The sequence below is a fragment of the Schistocerca americana genome, chromosome 7 (assembly GCF_021461395.2).
Source record: "Schistocerca americana isolate TAMUIC-IGC-003095 chromosome 7, iqSchAmer2.1, whole genome shotgun sequence".
NCBI classification, from domain to species: Eukaryota; Metazoa; Arthropoda; class Insecta; order Orthoptera; family Acrididae; genus Schistocerca; species Schistocerca americana.
Window position 1 is genome coordinate 57,484,585 of NC_060125.1, and position 25,509 is coordinate 57,510,093.

Genomic DNA, 25,509 nt, shown 5'->3' on the forward strand with positions numbered 1-25,509 from the left:
AATATGCATTAGATGAGTATGTGCCAAGCAAGATCGAAAGAGATGGAAAAGAGCCACCGTGGTACAACAACCGAGTTAGGAATCTGCTGCAGAAACAAAAGGGAACTTCACAGCAAACATAAACATAGCCAAAGCCTTGCAGACAAACAAAAATTATGCGAAGTGAAATGTAGTGTGAGGAGGTCTATGCGGGAGGCGTTCAATTAAATCGAAAGTAAAGTTCTATGTACTGACTTGGCAGAAAATCCTAAGAAATTTTGGCCTTATGTCAAAGCGGTAGGTGGATCAAAACAAAATGTCCAGACACTCTGTGACCAAAATGGTACTGAAACAGAGGATGACAGACTAAAGGCCGAAATACTAAATGTCTTGTTCCAAAGCTGTTTCACAGAGGAAGACTGCACTGTAGTTCCTTCTCTAGATTGTCGAACAGATGACACAATGGTAGATATCGAAATAGACGACAGAGGGAGACAATTAAAATCGCTCAAAAGAGGAAAGGCCGCTGGACCTGATGGGATACCAGTTCGATTTTACACAGAGTACGCGAAGGAACTTGCCCCCCTTCTTGCAGCGGTATATCATAGGTCTCTAGAAGAGCGTAGCGTTCCAAATGATTGGAAAAGGGCACAGGTCATCCCCGTTTTCAAGAAGGGACGTCGAACAGATGTGCAGAACTATAGACCTATATCTCTAACGTCGATCAGTTGTAGAATTTTGGAACACGTATTATGTTCGAGTATAATGACTTTTCTGGAGACTAGAAATCTACTCTGCAGGAATTAGCATGGGTTTCAAAAAGACGATCGTGTGAAACACAGCGCGCGCTATTCGTCCACGAGACTCAGAGGGCCATAGACAAGGGTTCCCAGGTAGATGCCGTGTTTCTTGACTTCCGCAAGGCTTTCGATACAGTTCCCCACAGTCGTTTAATGAACAAAGTAAGAGCATATGGACTATCAGACCAATTGTTTGATTGGATTGAAGAGTTCCTAGATAACAGAACGCAGCATGTCATTCTCAATGGAGAGAAGTCTTCCGAAGTAAGAGTGATTTCAGGTGTGCCGCAGGGAAGTGCCGTAGGACCGTTGCTATTCACAATATACATAAATAACCTTGTGGATGACATCGGAAGTTCACTGAGGCTTTTTGCGGATGATGCTGTGGTATATCGAGAGGTTGTAACAATGGAAAATTGTATTGAAATGCAGGAGGATCTGCAGCGAATTGACGCATGGTGCAGGGAATGGCAACTGAATCTCAATGTAGACAAGTGTAATGAGCTGCGAATACATAGAAAGAAAGATCCCTTATCATTTAGCTACAATATAGCTGGTCAGCAACTGGATGCAGTTAATTCCATAAATTATCTTGGAGTACGCATTAGGAGTGATCTAAAATGGAATGATCATATAAAGTTGATCGTCGGTAAAGCAGATGCCAGACTGAGATTCATTGGAAGAATCCTAAGGAAATGCAATCCGAAAACAAAGGAAGTAGGTTACAGTACGCTTGTTCGCCCACTGCTTGAATACTGCTTAGCAGTGTCGAATCCGTACCAGATAGGGTTGATAGAAGAGATAGAGAAGATCCAACAGAGAGCAGCGCGCTTCGTTACAGGATCATTTAGTAATCGCGAAAGCGTTACGGAGATGATAGATAAACTCCAGTGGAAGACTCTGCAGGAGAGGCGCTCAGTAGCTCGGTACGGGCTTTTGTTGAAGTTTCGAGAACATAACTTCACCGAGCAGTATATTGCTCCCTCCTACGTATATCTCGCGAAGAGACCATGAGGATAAAATCAGAGAGATTAGAGCCCACACAGAGACATACCGACAATCCTTCTTTCCACGAACAATACGAGACTGGAGTAGAAGGGAAAACCAATAGAGGTACTCAAGGTACCCTCCGCCACACACCGTCAGGTGGCTTGCGGAGTATGGATGTAGATGTAGATGTAGAAGAATGGAAAAACTGGTAGAAGCCGGTCGCGGGGAAGATCAGTTTGTTTTCCGGAGAAACGAAGGAACACGCGAAGCAGTACTGACCCTACGACTTCTCGTAGAAGATAGGTTAGGTAAGGCAAACCTACGGTTATAAAATTTACAGACATACAGAAAGCTTTTGACATTGTTGACTGGAATAGTCTCTTTTCAAATTCTGAATGTGGCAGGGGTGAAATACAGGGAGCGAAAGACTATGTATAATCTGTACAGAAACCAGATGGCAGTTATAAGAGTCGAGGGGCATAAAAGGGAAGCGCTGGTTGAGAAGGGAGTGAGACAGGATTGCAGCCTATTCCCGATCTTACTCAATTTGTATATTGGGCAAGCAGTAAAGGAAACAAAATAAAAATTTGGACTAAAAATTAAGGTCCAGGGAGAGGAAATAAAAACTTTGAGGTATGTCGATGACATTGTAATTCTTTCAGAGACAGAAAAGGACTTGGAAGAGCAGTTGCTGGAATGGTAGGGTCTTGAATAGAGGATGTGAGATGAATATCAACAAAAGCAAATCAGGACAATGGAATGTAGTCGAAGAAAGTCAGGTGATACTGAGTGAATTAGATTAGGAAATGAGACGCTTAAAGTAATAGATGAGTTTTTAGATTTGGGAAGCAAAATAACTGATGAGGGTCGAAGTAGGGAGGATATAAAATGTAGACTGACAATGGCAAGAAAAGCGTTTCTGAAGAAAGTAAATTTAACATCGAGTATCGGTATAGATTTAAGTGTCTGGAAGTCCTTTCTGGAAGTATTTGTATGGAGTGTAGCTTTGTATGGAAGTGAAACAGGGACGATAAACAGTTTAGACAAGAAGAGAATCGAAGCTTTTGAGATGTGATTCTGCAGAAGAATGCTGAAGATCAGTTGGGTAGATCACATAACCAATGAGGAGGCACTGAATAGAATTGAGGAGAAGGGAACTTTGTGGTACAACCTGACTAGAAGAAGGGATCGGTTGTTAAGGCACGTTCTGAGGCATCAAGGGATCACCAAATCAACATTGGAGGGCAGCGTGGAGGGTAAAAATCGTAGAGGGAGACCAAGAAATGAATACGCTAAGGAGATTCAGAAGGACATAAGTTGTTGTAGTTATTCAGAGATGAAGAGGCTTGCACAAGATAGAGTAGCATGGAGAGCTGCATCAAACCAGTATTTGAATAGAAGAACACAACAACAACAACTTATAGTGATCTTGTCCTGTGAATTAGACTTGGCTCCGAGCAATTTATTATCCAAAGTTGAAATAAATGCACTAAAACAGACGCGCTCTTTTATCACCATTTGTATATTCTGGAAATTATTTTTAAGCGTGATAAAGACACGTCTTACTTCAACGGCATTGAGAGAGAGGAGTGGTACTTACCACAGAGAAATTATTGACTTCATCTGTTGTCACAGAACATGTCTCCTTTTCTTTGAGAAGTGAGATGCACATTAATTTAGATGACAAGACAAAGATATTCGTTGACATTCGTTGTACAACCAAGAATTTTAAATGATTACTTGCTTAATGTGAAAGTTACATTACACTGGTTACAGAAAGAGGATATCCCCTTTGCGATGTGATGTTGTAACTAGAAAAGGCGCCAAACGATGATGCTGTTGAAAGGTGGGACAACAAAACAAATCAGGTTATCGTTATCTCTCACCCTAGAACGAAGTATTTGACGCAATTCTTGAATAAGGAAGCGGAGCTTATGAACTGCAGCTACATGAAGCTGGAGATGGATATTGAAGGGAAGAAGAGGAAGAAAAATTCTTGAAACTGGACGACAGGATCGAGAGAACTGTAAAAAATTATGAAGAGACTAGCAACTTCAGGTCCTGTTTGAAGACCATTGCTAATAACTGTAATACCCCCTCAACCGTATGGGTACGTCAGTTCAGAGGGCGCAGGAAGGCAACGGTAGAACCTGTACAACAGGACCAGGTATAGTGAAGCACTGTGGTTGCAAACCAATTTTCGAATTGATAACAGCTTTACTTGCTTACCAGTAAATAAAGTGTACTGCAGTTGTAGCATAAACATGATGAAGACTATGTAAAAAGAACGTGAATCCTTCGTCGCTGATGCTGTAATTTCCCAGAGCGAGTGAAGAGTTTTAAAAATAAATGTAATACAGTTAACAAAAATTGTGTTTCCTATGTTCAACTTACCTTAAATATATCCTTGAAGTGGTCTATCCTTAAACCATTTTTAAAGGTTTACTTTTCATACTATTCGAAGGCCATAATAACTGTTTAATATATGGTTGTGTACAGCTTGTTGGTTTCCATTTAACTTGAATTATACTAACACCTGTTCTTCATGGGCTGTTTGATAAAACTGCTCTTTTATCTGCCGTGTGAGATAGATCGAGGAAAAGTTTATCACCTCGAAATGGCTAACAAAAATGACATGGTGCAGCTTAACGTGAAAAAGCAGATTGTTCAAGTAATAGCCCATGTTTTCCGATCTGTAAACAAGCAGAAAGCATTGTTTGGCTGTAGAATATGCCTGTAATAGCAGTATTTGCACCCACGTATTTCTTCGTACTACATATTTAAAACAAAACAAAGACCTAGTTTCTCAGACTGAATTTTTCGAGCAGTGTAGTAATACGAATTTCTTAGGTAGCATCAGTCTATGAGATGATAATACGTTAACACTTCGGAATGAGATTCATAAGTTGTTCTCTGGGGCATGGCGTTCACTTTAAATATTAACACGGTTTTAGCTACATCTTCATGGATACTCTGCAAATCACATTTAAGTGCCTGGCAGAGGGTTCATCGAACCACCTTCACAATTCTCTATTATTCCAATCTCGTATAGCACGCGGAAAGAACGAACACCTATACCTTTCCGTACGAGCTCTGATTTCCCTTATTTTATCGTGGTGATCGTTCCTTCCTATGTAAGTCGGTGTCAACAAAATATTTTCGCTTCGGAGGAGAAAGTTGGTGATTGGAATTTCGTGATAAGATTCCGTACCAACGAAAAACGCTTTTCTTTTAATGATTTCCAGCCAAAATCCTGTATCATTTCTGTGACACTCTCTCCCATATTTCGCGATAATACAAAACGTGGTGCCTTTCTTTGAAGGTTTTCGATGTACTCCGTCAGTTCTATCCCACACCGCGCAGCAGTATTCTAAAACAGCACGGATAATCGTAGAGTAGGCAGTCTCCTTAGTAGGTCTGTTACATCTTCTAAATGTCCTGCCAATAAAACGCAGCCTTTGGTTAGCCTTCCCCACAACATTTTCTATGTGTTCTTTCCAATTTCTGTTGTTCGTAATTGCAATACCTAGTTGAATTTACGGCTTTCAGATTAGACTGATTTATCGTGTAACTGAAGTTTGTGGATGACCTCACACTTTTCGTTATTTAGGGTCAACTGCCACTTTTCGCACTGTTCAGAAATTTTTTCTAAATCGTTTTGCAGTGTGTTTTGATCTTCTGATGATTTTATTAGTCGATAAACGACGACGTCATCTGAAAACAACCGAAGACGGCTTCTCAGATTGTCTCCCAAGTCGTTTGTATAGATGAGGAACAGCAAAGGGCCTATAACACTACTATGGGAAATGCCTGAAATCACTTCTGTTTTTCTCGATGTCTTTCCTTCAGTTACGTCGAAGTGTGACCTCTCTGACAGGAAATCGTAAATCCAGTCACATAACTGAGCCGATATTCCATAAGCACGCAATTTCACTACGAGCCGCTTGTGTGGTACAGTGTCAAAAGCCTTTCGGAAATCCAGGAATACGGAATCGAACTGAAATCCCTTGTCAATAGCACTCAGCACTTCATATGACTAAAGAGCTAGTCGTGTTTTCACAGGAACGATGTTTTCTCAACCCATGTTGATTGTGTGTCAATAGACCGTTTCCTTCGAGGTAATTCATAACGTTCGAACACAATACATGCTCTTGTTGAATTAAATCACAGCTGTGGTCCATATTTCATCTGCCAGTAAAGTGCTTCCACTTCGAGCAATACATCGTATTTACACTTTATCTGGTAGTCTGTAAAATGCACGCCAGCCAAAGGAAATCATCGCAAACGATTAATGAATGTATATTAAGACCTTTATTCCTGTTTGTTAATACAGGTTGTTGCAGAGACAATGAATGATCTGCTTTAAATTGAGCGCAAACTTCCGTCAAACCTTGGTGTCTGCAAATCCCCATGTCCGAATTTCGCCAGCATTCCTTGCCCTGTAACGGTATTTGCGTCTTTCAAGCGATCGCTACCGGCTGCTGGCTTTCCGTCGCTGGGCAAGCTGTCCGTTATCCGGCAGTGTATAATGGGCCTCCGACGAGGGCAGTTATGTGCTCTATCTCTGCTGCTCATTTCCTGTAAGTAATACCCCTTGTAAACAATCAGTCTTCCTCTGCGTATGATAGTTTTGAATAATATTGTTCTTAATGGAAGTTGTATACGTTTACTTACCGAATTGTTTCACTAGACCTACAAGAATGACATCTCAGCAACATTTCAAGCAATCCGTACTATTTGTTGAGATCACGTATCCAGTTTGTGCTAGTAGAGTTGTGCCCCACACGAGTAGGCCTGCCAATTACAGAGCTCTCTCCCGTTTATAGACTGCTTGTTACTGCATTTGCCGTTATCTACACGCATGGAACCTTTTTGAAAATATACTTCTGTTGAAATGGAAACACTCTCTATTGTAGAAAATGAGCTGTGTTTTACCAGTAATAGTGGGGGACGACTGACGTCTTAATGTTTCTCAACGAAAATATAGTATCGTAACCGTGAAATGCTTCTAGGACGCGAAACAAATCTGTTCTGTGATAAATGCTGCTACGGGGAACATCGCAAGATTCTTTTGTTTCAAAGCCCGAACTTCTGTTTAAGATACACTTAAACAAACGTGTACAAAACTTTCGGTGAAAGGTAAAAGCCCTAATCTTGAGGCAGTGCAGTACATCGGTAGCATTCAGATATTACAAGTACTCGACCACGTCACACGTTCCAAGCCTATGGAACTTCAAAGTTTCAAGGTAAACTACTCAGCTCTCTCTCTCTCTCTCTCTCTCTCTCTCTCTCTCTCTCTCTATATATATATATATATATATATATATATATATTCATTTGTTAGTACGAGCGGTTAAGGACTCGGTACGTTTCAACATTGTTCATTATTCCAGTAGTGAACGTATGAACGGTCAAACTGCGGTATTCCAGTCAACCGTCAAACAAATGGAAAAATACATATATATCGCGCAAATAAGAACATACGCGTCCAGAAAACTGTTTTTAATCAAAATTTCATAAGTAGTGGAATAATCAGCTACCAATATATGGAGCAAAAAGTTTTTGACGATTTTTGATAACAAAGACTCACATCAAAAATCAAGTTAACTTACTGTTTTGTAGATATTGTATTGCAGTGTGTATATACGTATTCCTTCTCGCATATATTTCTATGTATTAAAACGTTTGAAAGACAATTTCCTATAATGTTTTGCACTTCCATGTAGTGTGCAGAATTTACGATACGACTTTGTCAAGAAAACCATACCGTATTAGATTTAGTTTTTGCCATTAATAAATTGACCGAGTTACTGATTTAATCTCTTAATTCCGATAGAATAATCTGACAAAAAATGGCTCTGAGCACTATGGGACTTAACTTCTTTTCTTTTTATAAAACTTTTATTAAAAAAAACAATGTTACACATTCCAAATACATACTAAGTTATACATACATGAAGTTATTTAAACAAAACGGTTTGATCATTTCAATTGCGCTGACGTTAAGGAAAGACAACAGAAGATTGTGTTACTGACTAAATCACCAGAAAGAATTAAATTAAACGTAAATACTTGAGAATGGCGGAAAGGAGATATGTAATAAAGTTGACTAGTCTTCCAACTACGCTTTCTGGACATTAATTGAATCTAAGTATCTGAAGTGATCAGATCTATATAATCAGTCTTTCGCTGAAAAAACAGGCAATGTGCCAGCCATTGAATATTACATTTATCAGATAATCTTATGGTTTTAACCAATCCATAAGGACATTTCTATAAAAACTGTCTATTTCCAAATTTCTAGTATAAGCCGATAATGCACCTTTAATGTTTCGTGTTTGGCAATATTAGACACACAATCTCAATGTCACATAAGTTCTGTACATTAGCTTATAAATTTCAAAAAACTAGTCTCTGAAGTAGAAAATGCACACATCATAAATATACTGTAAAATCTTAAATAGTATCCTTAAGGTAACTACAATACATCACTGTCAACACAGTCTTCTTTTTTTATATTAACCAATGCCCATTCTTTCAAATACAATTTTTAGCATATTACCGAACTTTTTCTTGTGATTCGAATAGATTCTAATTTTGTGGGACTCACACAGCATGCGTACCTTGAACTCTATGATGTTATCGGATCCTGATTTGTTAAGGACGTAGTTAAAAAAATTTCCCAGCAACCAGTACACAGCGTTATTTTTTGCTTCTTGGAAATAGCGTGCTTCAGGCCTGTGTATCAATGACAGCGATATATACTCAGGGGATGTTCTTGTAATCAAAGCTATTTGCTCCCGGATCCACTTCCAACTATTCATGTGACCACTGCAAGTATATCTATGAATTACTGTGTCAACTAGATGGCATTGTTGACATAAATTTGTTTCACAGAGTCCGATTGCGTACAGTCTTTCATTGGTACTAACTATGTTGTTAACTGTCTTGTACCATGACGTTTTTATATTAGACGTGAGCACATTAGAACTAATGTTTTTCCAAATCTCAGTCCACTTAATGTTTGGAAACTGTCGTTCTATTTTGTTTCTTCCTTCGCTTTTATCTCGTTCCCGAATTATGGCTCTCGATGTTAAGTGTCGGAACTGCCTGAGTTCGACACTGACATAACAAAACTCAACATAGAAAATCCTCACGTGCTGTAAGCGACTGTTGATATTCTGCACGTCAGTCGGGGGAAGCAGGCTTGGAGGTTTAATGATCTAGAAAAGTTGGCTGGTTATGCTTTCTCGCTAGTCTCTTATTAAATTAACTTGCCTTTTGATAAAAAGAGCAGAGGCTTTATCCGTTATATCGTTTAATCCTAGTCCACCATTTTTAGGATCTAAAGTGGCTACTTTAGCAGGTACTCTGAACACTTCACCTCTCCACAAAAATTTTGTGATTTTGGACATTATTTTCCTCGCTATCATTCTCGGTATTGGAAACAGCTGGGCAGTATAATAAGCCTTAGCAAGGATGCATGAGTTGATATACTGTGTTCTTTGAACTTGGTTCATATATCGAGTTAAATTCTCTACAATGGCTCCTTGCACTTTATCTGCTGCAACTTTCCAATTTAAAGCCGTCATTTTCATACGACGTGCTGTCAGGGTGAACCCGAAGTGTTTTATGTTGTCGGACTAATTTTGCCCACTCGACGTTGATATTATCAAAACCTCTGGGATTTAACATCTTACTTTTTTTCCGTTTGCATTGGCTCCAGATGCTCTACAGTACGAATCAATCACTGTTGCTAGCGTGGTTACCTCGTCATTATTCCTTATAATGACCCCTATATCGTCAGCATAGGCTCTTATAACTGTTTTATTTCCTGATAATGTTAAGCCTTTTAATCTGGCATGGACATGTCGGAGGAAAGGTTCCAGCGAAATTGCGAAGAGCGACATGGACAGAGGACTTCCTTGAGGAACACCTCGTTGTATTTGCATCGGCCTGGATTGTTGACAATTCACCGCTATTTTAGCATTTATTCCAGTTGCTATGTTCTTAATCAACTGTATAACCCTGTCGTTGAAACCTATTTTCTTCAATGTCTGTGGAAGATATTCATGGTGTACTACTTCGAACCCCTTATAAAAATCTAAAAACAATAAAGCACACTTTATGTTTGTTATAGAAGTTATTGCAATGATATCCCTGAATTCCGCTAGATTTTGAAAAATGATTCTGCCTTGCGCACAGTTCTGATGTTGACTAATAATTTTATCTGTAAGGCATGAAATTATCTTGTTTATTATTCTAGCTATTAATTTATAATCAGAATTCAGCAGTGAAATTGGACGAAAATTATTTAAATCTTTGTTTCCATTATTTTTTGGCACCAGAACAATTTTACTCTCCTTAAACTCAGTCGGAATCATTTTACCCTGAATAACCTCATTTACAATATCCGTGATTTTCGCACCTACTATTGGCCAGTAACGGATGTAAAACTCTCCTGGCAGACCATCCGGTCCTGGGGATTTTTTTGGTGGTGAGGCGCACAGTGTCACATACACGTCTTCTTCACTGACAACCTCGAGAAAATTTTCGTTGTCATCTTCTGTCAGCTGTGGGGCTAGGATGTCAAGGAATTCTACCAAAGAAGCATCACTACTTTGATGTACAGAATATAGCTCGCAATAATAGCGATAAATCTCGTCCATGATATCCTGCTGGGTTCTGAGAATCGTACCGTGTTTTGTTCGAATTTCTTCAGTAAAAGTCCTTCTCCCGTTTTTCGTATGCTTCACTAAATGATATAGGGAAGTAGTTTCATCTGCTGACACCGAATTTGCCTTCTATTTAATTTCAACCCTTCCATTTGACTTCTCTTGATATTAAGTAACTTGGCTTTGACTTTTTCGATGTCTGCTATCCGAAGTGAGGAACCTGCTGAGACTTGATCATATAGATCTCTCAAAACGGAATAGTAATACTCTGTAGCGCATTTCATTTCCCTTGCGCTCTGGGCACTGTATTGAATAAGAACTTTCCTCAACTTTGGCTTTGCCATTTTAACCCACCAGTCAATAGCAGTGGCATATCTACTACGGGCTCGCAGGCATATTGCCCATGTTTCTTTAATCAGATCTTCTAAATCATGATTTACTAACAAGGAAGTGTTCAAATTCCACTGATTCTTGAATCGGCGAACCGGCTGTCTTGTTAGATTTATGCAAGCTAAGACACTTGAATGGTCTGAAAAGTACTTAGGAATGGTTTCTACTTTTGTCACGGAAGTTACAAGATTTATAGAGATATATAGTCTATCAATCCTGCTACGTGATGTTGCCGTGACATAAGTGAACTCAACAGTGGAGGGGTATTTGATTTCCCATATGTCCTTTAATTCTAAACCAGTAACTAATTGTTTTAGTTCACTTGAGAAATTAAAATTAGGTAACTGATCTTTTCGATTTAAAACACAATTAAAATCACCTCCAAGTAATAACTGTCTTGGCGATTTCCTTAACAAGTATATCAAGTCATCTTTGAAGAAACGTGCCCTGTCAGCTCCATGAGAACTTCCTGAAGGGGCGAACAAGTTGATGATAGTCACATCATAGACATTTAGTCATATTCCCCTTTCGGATTCCAGTCATTCCACCTCGCTTACTGTAATCCCTTCCCTCACCAAAATAGCTGTTCCACCACTTGTTTCGAGAGATACATTTATGTAACTGACAAAACCGGGAATCACCAAATCCGAAATTAGAACTTCTTGTAACAGGGCAATATCAGTCGTGGATTCGTACAAAAATTCCTTAAGAGCCGATAATTTCAAACCGGTCGTGATTTTATTTATGTTTATAGTGATGACAGAATAAGATTGCGTCATTGTGCTGTCACTATGTAGTTGTTTTGTTGAACTAATTTAGTTTACTGTGGTTCAGGGTTCAGTTAAGCTGTAACAGTTTTCTCGGAAGGCTGAACATGGAATAACACTTCAATCAGTTTATTAGTTACCGTCCCGTTTTTTTCTACTTCTGATGTTTCTCTTGTACCGCAAGCAAACTGATTTCCTGGTAAACTTTCTGATTTTTCCTCCAGTGATTCATGTACGACCGTTTCGGACTGAACATTGTTTGGGCTTGGGTCGCCCCTACCGGATTTTCCCTTCCCTTGGTTACGAGCTACATTCTCATTTGGTTGCGTCGGTATTTTACTTCGCGGCTTATCTGGAGCAGCAGCAGACGCTTTAGCAGTTACGGTTGCCGGCGCCTGCCCTGAGGTGTTGACCGTGATTTCAGTCTGGCCACCACTTCGTCGTTCTTTATTAATTTCACTCACTTTCTGATCGAGGGAAACAAATGGAGACTGCAGTTTTGCAACCTCTCCCTGAATTTGTTTATTAACAGATACATTCTGATCTTTGCAATCGGTTACTGCACCTGTTGTTTCTTGCAAATTAATGCTGCTTACACCCCCTTCATTTTCTGGTACCGTATGTGTATTATCTTTCTGTTCATTAGTTTCCATTCGCATTTTGCCTTCAGGTTCCTCTGCCTTCTCATCGCACTGTTTTTGCTTGCGAAGTGAGGGAGTGGGACAAGACAGCTCGTCCTCTGAACAACTATCAGTTATCTCCAGAGGTCGTTTTTTCTGTTGCGTTTCAGTTTCACGAGTAGTGGCAACAGGGTTTCCTTTTGTTGTAACGGGGGAAATTGACTGTTCTCGTGAAGGGAGACATCAGCTTGGCCCGCTGCGTTAACATCCTCAACCAGTTGTTCTGGGCTATTCTTTGGTAACAGATCATTTAAGGTAAGCTTCTGACGCTGTATCAAATTACTTTTAAGAACAACAGTTCGCCGCGGACATTCCTGTCTGAAGTGGCCGGTTTCGTTACATATATGACATGTAGCTTCCTGACCTGTACAAACAATTTGTGCCTTATGCCCACAAACAGTTATGTGAGACGGAATATTCGTCTTAACGTCCATCTCTACACAGCGGACCCCGTTAAAACACTGCAGTTTAAAGCGAGGCGACCATCTTTCATTTGTAATTGATTTAACGTCTCCGTAGTTTGAAAGAGCTTCCTTAATCTTATCATTTTCAATTTCAATGGGAAGATTCGAGACACGAACGGTTTTGTAATGAATGTCCGCTCTATAGATGGAAACCTTACTTTTATAACCATTTCTATGCACAAAATCTACTTCATAGCCCCACTTTCGTAACACTTCATCAACAGTCGAAGCACTGATTAACTTGAGAAAAACACAGTATTTTTCCTGATCCAGTTGCCAGGTATGAACGGTTTCAGAATTTAGACCAATTACCTGTGTAATCCAGTTATCTATTTCCAGGGATGTCGGCTGAACAGGACGGGATTCCTTGTCAAAAGCAAATACCAGAGTATTCTTTTTGGTTAATTCAGCGAAGCAATTTCGGTTAAACAACCGAAATTCCAGGTAACAGCAGCAAGACCAGAAAGAGCGATCAGATCACAAGGAACAGGAACGAACACGGACGGCACTTGGCGAAGCACAAGTACAGCGATGTAAACACTGAAGTATAGCGCAACAGTTAACAGCGGCCACTCGTGAGCGCCGCTGAAACGGAACTGAGCCTAGAACTTAGAACTACTTAAACCTAACTAACCTAAGGACATCACACACGTCCATGCCCGAGGCAGGATTCTAACCTGCGCCGTAGCGGTCGCGCTGTTCCAGATTGTAGCGCCTAGAACCGATCGGCCACGACAGCTGGCAATAATCTGACACTTTGTACGCCTCACTTGCACTGTTCAGTTGCGTACAGTTAGACATGAAGTGGACTTTTCATGAGACTCAACCTGAACGTTCTCTTTATGTCGAATTGCAGTTGCCATGTGTTCTTCCATGCGTCCAATGAATCGAACTATGTAACTCCTACTACAAGCTTCCTCATAGATCACTGCACTCCCTTCGCAAGCTGGTTAGAGATCTTAGAAGATCTGTTTTTCTTTAGTAGGCGTCCAGTAGCATTTAATCGAAAGCTAATTGAAATATTACATATATTTAATTCACCAGTTAACCTATATCTATGGATATGATAACATGTATTAATGTATGCAGAGTGGGAGTTAGCTTTCAAATGAATGGTGTTTTGAAATTGTGTACTACTTGCCTTGGAGAGGGCTTTATTTGTCGCCTACCACCCGCCCTCCACTCCAAGTGGGTCATTTGGTTTGAACTCTGTTTTTAACTGTAGATGTTTTGGTACTAAAGCGAATGATAGATATGTCTAGGCAAAGTACGTAGTAAATAAGTACATAGTAAATGGCACGTGCATATCTACCATAATTTGTTCTGTTGGTAACGGAAACGAACACACCGTCACGCAACTTTACCCATCACAGCAAAGGCTTAGATGTGAATAATTTTTTCTTCATGGTGTGTGTGTGTGTGTGTGTGTGTGTGTATGTGTGTGGGGGGGGGGGGGGGGGAGGGCAGATGTTGAGTTCTGTTGAAGTACAAGATCTTCATTCAGATCCCGCGATATGAGCATCTTAACTTTCATAAACTGTTTCAGCATTTAGAAATGGAACGCGCTTTGCATCTACAGAAAATTCTAATACAAGTGATTAGAAATAAAAGCACTGTAGTAAAAAAATTGAGATGGGCCTATGTGTAGATGTTGATGTATATCACTCCATAAATCGCGAGTTTTTAGTGTTTATAAACTGCATGTTATTTGACACTCCAAATCAAATTATTTCCTTCTCAGCATTGTTTGATCTTGATACAAAGTACCGGTACTTTATGAAACACAGCACACATGTGAATAAATGTGCAAATCATTAGTCATTCTGAAGATTACTGTTTCTGAAAAGTATTCGTCCTAGAAGCGTTTTAGGGTTAAATATAAGAAGCGTGAAAAGTTTGACAGAGCACTGAAAGACCTAAGTCGAAACAAGGCCCCGGGAGTAGACAACACTCCATTAGATCTACTGAAGGCCTGGGAGAGCCAGGCCTAACAAAACTCTACCACCTGGTGAGAAAGATGTATGAGACAGGCGAAATTCCCTCAGACTTCAAGAAGAATATAGTAATTCAAATCCCAAAGAAAGCAGGTGTTGACAGATGTGAAAATTACCGAACTATCAGTGTAATAAGTCACAGCTGCAAAATACTAACGCGAATTCTTTACAGACGAATGGAAAAACTGGTAGAAGCCGACGTCGGGGAAGATCAGTTTGGATTCCGTAGAAATGTTGGAAGACGTGAAGCAATACTGAACCTACGAGTTATCTTAGAAAATAGATTAAGGAAAGGCAAACCTACGTTTCTAGCATTTGCAGACTTAGAGAAAGCTTTTGACAACGTTGACTGGAATACTCTCTTTCAAATTCTGAAGGTGGCAGGGGTACAATACAGGGAGCGAAAGGCTATTTACAATTTGTACAGAAACCAGATGGCAGTTATAAGAGTCGAGGGGCATGAAAGGGAAGCAGCGGTTGGGAAGGGAGTGAGAAGGGTTGTAGCCTGCCCCGATGTTAGTCAATCTGTATATTGAGCAAGCAGTAAAGGAAACAAAAGAAAAATTCGGAGTGGGTATTAAAGTCCATGGAGAAGAAATAAAAACTTTGAGGTTCGCCGATGACATTGTAATTCTGTCAGAGACAGCAAAGGACTTGGAAGAGCAGTTGAACGGAATGGACAGTGTCTTGAAAGGAGGATATAAGATGAACATCAACAAAAGCAAAACGAGGATAATGGAATGTAGTCAAATTAAGTCGGGTGATGCTGAGGGAATTAGATTAGGAAATGAGACGCTTAAAGTAGTAAAGGAGTTTTGCTATTTGGGAAGCAAAATAAATGATGATGGTTGAAGTAGAGCGGATATAAAATGTAGACAGGCAATGGCAAGGAAAGCGTTTCTGAAGAAGAAAAAAATGCTAACATCGAGTATAGATTTAAATGTCAGGAAGTCGTTTCTGAAAGTATTTGTATGGAGTGTAGCCATGTATGGAAGTGAAACATGGACGATAAATAGTTTGGACAAGAAGAGAATAGAAGCTTTCGAAATGTGGTGCTACAGAAGAATGCTGAAGATTAGATGGGTAGATCACATAACTAATGAGGAGGTATCGAATAGAATTGGGGAGAAGAGGAGTTTGTGGCACAACTTGACTAGAAGAAGGGACCGGTTGGTAGGACATGTTCTGAGACATCAAGGGATCACAAATTTAGCATTAGAGGGCAGCGTTGAGGGTAAAAATCGTAGAGGGAGACCAAGAGATGAATACACTAAGCAAATTCAGAAAGATGTAGGTTGCAGTAAGTACTGGGAGATGAAGAAGCTTGCACAGGATAGAGTAGCATGTAGAGCTGCATCAAACCAGTCTCAGGACTGAAGACAACAACAGCAACGGGGAGAAGAGGAGTTTGTCGTACAACTTGACTAGAAGAAGGGATTGATTGGTAGGACATGTTCTGAGGCATCAAGGGATCTCCAATTTGGTACTGGAGGGCAGCGTGGAGGGTAAAAATCGTTGAGGGAAACCAAGAGATGAATACACTAAGCAGATTTCAGAAGGATGTAGGCTGCAGTAGGTACTGGGAGATGAAGAAGCCTGCACAGGATAGAGTAGCATGGAGAGCTGCATCAAGCCAGTCTCAGGACTGAAGACCACAACAACAACAATAACATAAGAAGAATTGCATGTAATGTTGGGAACATCCATACCAAGTATCTTTTTCTGCAGATGAATGTATAAATTGGGGTCTTTTCCGAAACCCTAGTGTATATTTCATCCAAATTTGACACACAAACAACAGACTTAATGAGCATCAGCATTCTGAGGTTCATAAACTTCTAGCTGCAGTATGAGCGAAAGATAAGACAAATACAATTTTTGTAACCCCTGCCAGATTTGCTGTCCTATATGACTGGCGAATTGTATGGTAATGGTATCAGCTTGCGTTATCAACCTCTTTTGTAGTGCAGGAGTAAGAAACGCTTCTGAAGCTCTCAATGTGTAGGCGCCCTACACAATAGGCGTGTTGTGTTGCGGCAGTTCTATTGATTTGCTTTGCAGCGGCTACATCTGCAGATGGGAATAGCTGGGAGAATTCGAGAGGGGTAGAGTGTGCGATGAACAGAAAGGGGGCAGGGGAGAATGGATAGGGCGAGATGGCGCAGGAGTGGATGGATATAGATAGATATAGAGAGCCCAGAAGGGAATAGACAGCGAGAGGGGGCAGAAGGGGATGGGCAGAGAGTGTGTGAAGTAGGAGGAGGTGGATATAGTGGACGGCAGAGGAGTGATGTGATGGACAAAGTGAAAGAGAGAGAGAGAGAGAGAGAGAGAGAGAGAGAGAGAGAGAGAGAGAGAGAGAGAGAGAGAGGCGGTGGAGATGGTAGAAAGAGGTAGGACAGGATGATGCAGGAGCCAGGTAGAAAATGTAGTGCAATAGTGGGCAGGTGCAAAAGGAAGAGGGGGAAGGAGATGAATAGAAATTGGGAGGGGGGAATGAGGACAGAGGGAGGGGAGGCATATATGGTTGAAGAGAGGGGACCGAGGAGATGGACAAATAGAAGGATCAGGAGGAGATAAAGAGACAGAGAGAGGGGGGGAGGAGGAGACATTCAGGTAGTTGGGAGGATGATGTGGAGGAGACACAGAGGGGGAGGGAGGGGAGGAAACGGAAAGGGGAGGTGGTATGTACAATATATGCACATGCAGACGAAGCCTCAGTGCAAAGACTAGTATGTCCTCCTAAATCACTTTATCATTGCAACCAAACATGATGCATATACAACTTGCTACATGGCAACCAGGACTGTGGGGGTTAAAACCTCCTAGTTCCCTTACGATTGGAAATATGGGCAAATAAGCATTTTCACCCCTAATATGCAGGCTGATCTCCACAACATGCATTTTTGTGGTTAGTATCGGTATGTCTAGCAGGGGCCATACAAGTGGATGGGCATGGCTGAGCAGAGAGATTTTTTTTGGTCATCAGTCTACTGACTGGTTTGATGCGGCCCACCACGAATTCCTTTCCTGTGCTAACCTCTTCATCTCAGAGTAGCACTTGCAACCTTCGTCCTCAATTATTTGCTTGACGTATTCCAATCTCTGTCTTCCTCTGCAGTTTTTGCCCTCTACCGCTCCCTCTAGTACTATGGAAGTCATTCCCTCATGTCTTAGCAGATGTCCTATCATCCTGTCCCTTCTCCTTATCAGTGTTTTCCACATATTCCTTTTCTCTCCGATTCTGCGTAGAACCTCCTCATTCCTTACCTTATCAGTCCACCTAATTTTCAACATTAGTCTATAGCACCACATCTCAAATGCTTCGATTCTCTTCTGTACCGGTTTTCCCACAGTCCATGTTTCACTACCATACAATGCTGTACTCCAGACATACATCCTCAGAAATTTCTTCCTCAAATTAAGGCCGGTATTTGATATTAGTAGACTTCTCTTGGCCAGAAATGCCTTTTTTGCCATAGCGAGTCTGCTTTTGATGTCCTCCTTGCTCCGTCCGTCATTGGTTATTTTACTGCCTAGGTACCAGAATTCCTTAACTTCATTGACTTCGTGACCATCAATCCTGATGTTAAGTTTCTCGCTGTTCTCATTTCTACTACTTCTCATTACCTTCATCTTTCTCCGATTTACTCTCAAACCATGCTGTGTACTCATTAGACTGTTCATTCCGTTCAGCAGATCATTTAATTCTTCTTCACTTTCACTCAGGATAGCAATGTCATCAGCAAATCGTATCATTGATATCCTTTCACCTTGTATTTTAATTCCACTCCTGAACCTTCCTTTTATTTCCATCATTGCTTCCTCGATGTACAGATTGAAGAGTAAGGGTGAAAGGCTACAGCCTTGTCTTACACCCTTCTTAATACGAGCACTTCGTTTTTGATCGTCCACTCTTATTATTCCCCCTTGGTTGTTGTACATATTGTATATGACCCGTCTCTCCCTATAGCTTACCCCTACTTTTTTCAGATTCTCGAACAGCTTGCACCATTTTATATTGTCGAACGCTTTTTCCAGGTCGACAAATCCTATGAAAGTGTCTTGATTTTTCTTTAGGCTTGCTTCCATTATTAGCCGTAACGTCAGAATTGCCTCTCTCGTCCCTTTACTTTTCCTAAAGCCAAACTGATCGTCACCTAGCGCATTCTCAATTTTCTTTTCCATTCTTCTGTATATTATTCTTGTAAGCAGCTTCGATGCATGAGCAGTTAAGGGGCTCCGGAAAGGCTCAAAATTATGAAAAGTTCAATTTTTACTTTTTTGCGTTTTCTGAATCTGCAGACTATTACCTTTTAATAGATATATAATTTACTCAATTCCGAAGACTACAACTATTTTTAAATTTTTTCGAAATGTGTTCTACATGGGCGTGACCCACTGTGGCGCTGTTAAACGGCTGTCAAATAGTGTTATTATTAACGTCCGTGTTCATCAGGTACATTTTAGTGATGTGAGATAAAGTATGTGTTGTGGCTAACCTGTGATGGTTCAATATATATTGCTGGTGTGATTGTCGATTGTTTCATGTTTATTTACTCTGTCGTTATCTCGAAAATATTCGTAATTAATTCTGTTTCTTGAGTCTCTGTTTTGTTGAAGTATAATAATGAGTAAAAGTAATTAGAAATCCTCTGAAGGCTTTTAAGAAAAGGAGAAATGTTGGAAAGCCAAAGGTATGTGTTATTACTGTAAACAATAAAGACGATAACCAAGTGAGTGAACCTAACCTCTCAAGTACACCTGCCCATAGCAGTCAAAGTGGGAAAGAAAATACTTCACAGAAGAAGCTTGGTTCAATGAGTGAAAACTATGAATGTTTTATGGGCGAATCGGATGTGAATGAAATATTTGATATGTCGGTTCTCAAAGGAATTTTTTGAAACTGTGTAAGATGTATTCATTGTAGTGAAGTTGGTCTGGAACTCTCCATAATAAAGCACGTAGGACTTGCTAGTGAAATACAACTGAAATGTCATAAGTGTTCATACATGACCACCTTTTGGAACAGTGTTGCAGTAACTGCAACTGAAGAAAATGGTAGCAAAATCTACGAACACAACAACGAGCGATGCTTGCTTTAGACAAGGAACGCCTTCGGGCTGCAGACAGGGCTGTAAAGAGTCTAGAAATACAAGCAAGAGTAAACAGGAGGAGGAACAAGAGGAAGCTGGAGGAGGAGTTTGCAGAGGATGAAGATAATCCATCCTATGGACCTGGAATGCACTAAAAAGTTAATCCAATCTTTGTCGCTCGATTCCCAAAACTTTTATTTTCTCATACTAATTACATGTTTTCTAAGGATCTTCCAAACATATTTGTTTCAAACTTTCAGTAAATATTACACAGTACCTTCTGCATAATTTAACACAGCCTTTTTCCAAAAAACTGTATATTTTTGAATATATAAATAAAAAATTGCAAAAAATGTTGTGAATTTTCATTACAATTGAAAAAAAAAATCGTCTTTAATAACTGAACTAAAATTTTGTAAAATCCCTGTGTTAAGTTGTAGCCCATATTCCAATAAATAATCTGTAAAAAGTTCAACTTCCTACCTCAAATACTTTGTGAGGAAAGATGTAATTTATAAGCGTTATTTTAACACTGCAAGTATAGGGCGTTCCGGAGCCCCTTAAGCTGATTGTGCGATAATTCTCACACTTGTCAGCTCTTGCCGTCTTCGGAATTGTGTGGATGATGCTTTTCCGAAAGTCAGACGGTATGTCGCCAGACTCATATATTCTACACACCAACGTGAATAGTCGTTTTGTTGCCACTTCCCCCAATGATTTTAGAAATTCTGATGGAATGTTATCTATCCCTTCTGCCGTATTTGACCGTAAGTCCTCCAATCTTCACCCTCATAGAGGCTTTCAATGTATTCTTTCCACCTATCTGCTCTCTCCTCTGCATTTAACAGTGGAATTCCCGTTGCACTCTTAATGTTACCACCGTTGCTTTTAATGTCACCAAAGGTTATTTTGACTTTCCTGTATGCTGAGTCTGTTCTTCCAACAATCATATCTTTTTCGCTGTCTTCACATTTTTCCTGCAGCCATTTCGTCTTAGCCTCCCTGCACTTCCTATTTATTTCATTCCTCAGCGACTTGTATTTCTGTATTCCTGATTTTCCCAGGACATGTTTGTACTTCCTCCTTTCATCAGTCAACTGAAGTATTTCTTCTGTTACCCATGGTTTCTTCGCAGCTACCTTCTTTGTACCTATGTTTTCCTTCCCAACTTCTGTGATGGCTCTTTTTAGAGATGTCCACTCCTCTTCAACTGTGCTGCCTACTACGCTATTCCTTATTGCTGTATCTATAGCGTTAGAGAACTTCAAACGTATCTCGTCATTCCTTAGTACTTCCGTATCCCACTTCTTTGCGTATTGATTCTTCCTGACTAATGTCTTGAACTTCAGCCTACTCTTCATCACTACTATATTGTGATCTGAGTCTATATCTGCTCCTGGGTACGCCTTACAATCCAGCATCTGATTTCGGAATCTCTGTCTGACCATGATGTAATGTAATTGAAATCTTCCCGTATCTCCCGGCCTTTTCCAAGAATACCTCCTCCTCTTGTGATTCTTGAACAGGGTATTCGCTATTACTAGCTGAAACTTGTTACAGAACTCAATTAGTCTTTCTCCTCTTTCATTCCTTGTCCCAAGCCCATATTCTCCTGTAACCTTTTCTTCTACTCCTTCCCCTACAACTGCATTCCAGTCGCCCATGACTATTAGATTTTCGTCCCCCTTTACATACTGCATTACCCTTTCAATATCCTCATACACTTTTTCTATCTTTTCTTCTTCAGCTTGCGACGTCGGCATGTATACCTGAACTATCGTTGTCGGTGTTGGTCTGCTGTCGATTCTGGTTAGAACAACCCGGTCACTGAACTGTTCACAGTAACACACCCTCTGCCCTACCTTCCTATTCATAACGAATCCTACACCTGTTATACCATTTTCTGCTGCTGTTGATATTACCCGATACTCATCTGACCAGAAATCCTTGTCTGATGGATTGTGAGATGGAGAGGGAGGAATGAGGGGGAGAGAGAGGGAGAGGAGGGAACAGGAGGAGGCATCTTGTGTAGGCAGTATTGACATTCGTTGCAAGGTCTACATTTTCGTATGGGCATAGCTGAGCAGAGTGAGAGGGGAAGTGATTGATTTTTAGCGAGGGGGAGGATGAGGTGGACAGAGAGATGGGGGAAGGAGGAGGAGATAGACAGGACAGAGGTGGAGGAGATGATGAACAGAGTGGGGAGGAGGGGATGTACAGAAAGAGGTGGGTAGGAAATGGACACAGAAAGGGGGGAGAGGGGAGATACAGGAGGAAGGTGCAGCGGGATAGTGGGCAGGTGGAAAAGGAGGATGGGGGAGGAAGAGATACGAGGGCTGTTCAAAAAGTAAGGGGACTTCTCAAATTCCACAGGCAACGTACATTCGATTATCAATCATTTTTCGTTATGTTGGTACACATGCCCCGATCAGATGTTCACAGTCTATAGCATACTTCGTTTATTTTTGACAGATAGAAAGGTTAGACGTGTTTCCGTGTGCTCGGTGATTTTCGATTATTGTAAAAAACAGAGCAAAGAATTTGCATCAAATTTTGTGTGAAAAATGAAATCAAGTGCTCCAAAACACTTGAAATGTCGACAGTGGCATAGGGAGAGTCTGCTCTAAGTAAAGAAGCGTTTACAAGTGGTACAAGCTTTTCCAAGATGACCCAGAAGATGCCAATGACGGATCTCGCTCTGGAGCCCCGCACATCAACAACAGATAATAACGTCGAAGCCGTGAAGAAAATTGTTTTGGAAAATCGTCGAATTACAGTAAGAGAAGTTGCTGAGGGTGTTGGCATATCCGTCGGCTCGTGTCATGCGATTTTTTAGGATGTTTTGGGCATGAGACGTGTGTTAGCAATGTGTGTTCCAAAACTTCTCAATTTTGATCAGAAGAACCGTCGCATGAGCATCGCTCAGGAGCTCTTAAATGTTGTCAATGATGAACCTGACCTGCTCAAAGAGGTCATAACCGGTGACGAAACATGGGTTTACGGTTATGACGTCGAAACCAAAGCCCAATCGTCCCAATGGAAGCATCCCAGAGAGCCAAGACCGAAAAAAGTACGCCAAGCTCGATCAAATGTCAAAGTTTTGGTCACTGTTTTTTTTCAATTACCGTGGCGTTGTGTATCGTGAATTTTTGCCTCAAGGTTGTACGGTCAATAAGGAGTATTACCTTTACATTATGCGCCATTTGCGAGACACAATACGCAAAAAATTTCTGTAATTGTGTAAAAACAATTCATGGCTTTTGCATCACGACAACGCATCTGTTCGTTCATCGTTGCTTGTGAGAGATTTTTTGGCCAAAACAACACGACAGTCATGCCTCAGCCACCATATTCACCGGACTTGGCTTCCTGCGACTTTTTCCTATTCCCAAAACTGAAGTGGTCTATGAAAGGACGAAGATTTTCCATGATTTAGGTAGTAAAAACTGCATCGCTGGAAGAACTCAAGGCTGTACCAAAAAGTGCTTATGAGAAGTGCTTCGAGGATTGGAAGAAGCGTTGGCACAAGCGTATCGTATCTGAGGGGGATTACTTTGAAGGAGACAACGTGAATATGGATGAATAAATAGATATTTTTTCATAAAAATATAAAGGCACCTTACTTTTTGAACACACCTAGTATGTAGCATGTCAAGCTTTTCCTGAATCAGTGCCCCCAGTATAGCTTGGTGTTCATTAGTAGACTTTGGAGTTTTCGTGACACCATGTTGCTTGCCAATCTACATGAGGTGACAGTAAGTAACACTGCTCTAGCCCTTACACAGTGAACTGCTTGAACTTCTGCCGTGGCGTTTGCTTAATTTCATTTCATTTAACTACAAATACAGAGTAACAATGAACTATAAGTATATGAAATACACACATCAAAAAAAGTTTTGCATCACCTCGGTTCCGAGAGTTGCGGAACCTGTACAGAAATTTGGAATAGAGACCAAAATAAACATCATTTCCGCCCTTTTTATTGCTCATGAAAACCACACATTGCATGTTGTACCACAATACAGCGAGACCTTCAGAGGTGGTGGTCCAGATTGCTGTACACATCGGTACCTTTAATACCCAGTAGCACGTCCTCTTTCATTGATGTATGTCTGTATTTGTCGTGGCATACTATCCACAAGTTCATCAAGGCACTGTTGGTCAGATTGTCCCACTCCTCAACGGCGATTCGGCATAGATCCCTCAGAGTGGCTGGTGGGTCACGTCGTCCATAAAAAAGCCCTTTTCAGTCTCTGACGCATGTTCGATAGGGTTAATGTCTGGAGAACATGCTGGGCACTCGAGTCTAGCGATGTCGTTATCCTGAAGGAAGTCATTCACAAGATGTGCACGTTGGGGGCGCGAATTGTCGTCCATTAAGACGAATGCCTCACCAGTATGCTGCCGATATGGTTGCACGATCGGTCGGAGGATGGCATTCACGTATCGTACAGCCGTTATGGCGCCTTCCATGACCAGCAGCGACGTACTTCGTCCCCACATAATGCCACCCCAAAACAGCAGGGAACCTCCACCTTGCTACGCTCGCTGGACAGTGTGCCACAGGCGTTCATCCTGACCGTGTTGCCTCCAAACACGTCTCTGACGATTGTCTGGTTGAAGGCATATGCTACACTCATCGGTGAAGAGAATGTGATGCCAATCCTGAGCGTTCCATTCGGCATGTTGTTGGGCCCATCTGTACCGCGCTGCATGGTGTCATAGTTGCACAGATTGACGTCACCATGACGTCGGGAGTGAAGTTGTGCATCGTGCAGCCTATTGTGCACAGTTTGAGTCGTAACACGACGTCCTGTGGCTGCACGAAAAGCATTACTCAACATGGTGGCGTTGTTTTCAGGGTTCCTCCGAGCCACAATCCGTAGGTAACGGCTATCCACTGCAGTAGTAGCCCTTGGGCGGCCTGAGCGAGGCATGTCATCGATAGTTCCTGTCTCTCTGTATCTCCTCCATGTCCGAACAACATCGCTTTGGTTCACTCCGAGATTCTTGTTCAGAGCACAAAGTAACAATGCGGACGCGATCGAACCTCGGTATTGACTGTCTAGGCATGGTTGGATCACAGATAACACGAGCTATGTAGGTCCTTCCCGGTGGAATGATGAAGTGATCGGCTGTCGGACCCCCTCCGTCTAATAGACGCTGCTCATGCATAGTTGTTTACAACTTGGTGCGGTTTAGTGAAATCTCTGAACAGTCAAAGGGACTGTGCCTGTGAACATACACAGTCAACGTCTATCTTCAGAAGTTCTGGGAACCGGGCCCACATCTCGTGGTCGTGCGGTAGCGTTGTCGCTTCCCACGCCCGGGTTCCCGGGTTCGATTGCCGGCGGGGTCAGGGATTTTCTCTGCCTCGTGATGGCTGGGTGTTGTGTGATGTCCTTAGGTTAGTTAGGTTTAAGTAGTTCTAAGTTCTAGGGGACTGATGACCTAAGCTGTTAAGTCCCATAGTGCTCAGAGCCATCATCATCTGGGAACCGGGGTGATGCAAAACTGTTTTTGATGTGTGTAAAATCGTCATAACTTCTGAACGTTTTACATTAGGTCGTTCAAACTGCATAGTTGGCCATGGGCATCGTGGGAATTAGTATGGCTTGGCGATGAAGCCCACTTTAATTTGCATCAGTTCATCAATAATAAAAATTGGCGCATT

At 41.2% G+C, this 25,509-nt stretch overlaps 1 protein-coding gene across 1 annotated transcript in view; it reads left to right on the top strand.

The window, feature by feature from the left end:
• Positions 1–6,297: 6,297 nt before the first annotated feature.
• The window catches only part of LOC124622700 (modular serine protease-like), a 215,842-nt gene continuing 196,630 nt past the window's right edge, over positions 6,298–25,509 (top strand). Inside the window, exon 1 of the mRNA XM_047148489.1 lies at positions 6,298–6,349. Within this exon, the coding sequence (XP_047004445.1) occupies positions 6,298–6,349 (52 nt within the window). The remainder of the gene's footprint in view (positions 6,350–25,509) is intronic.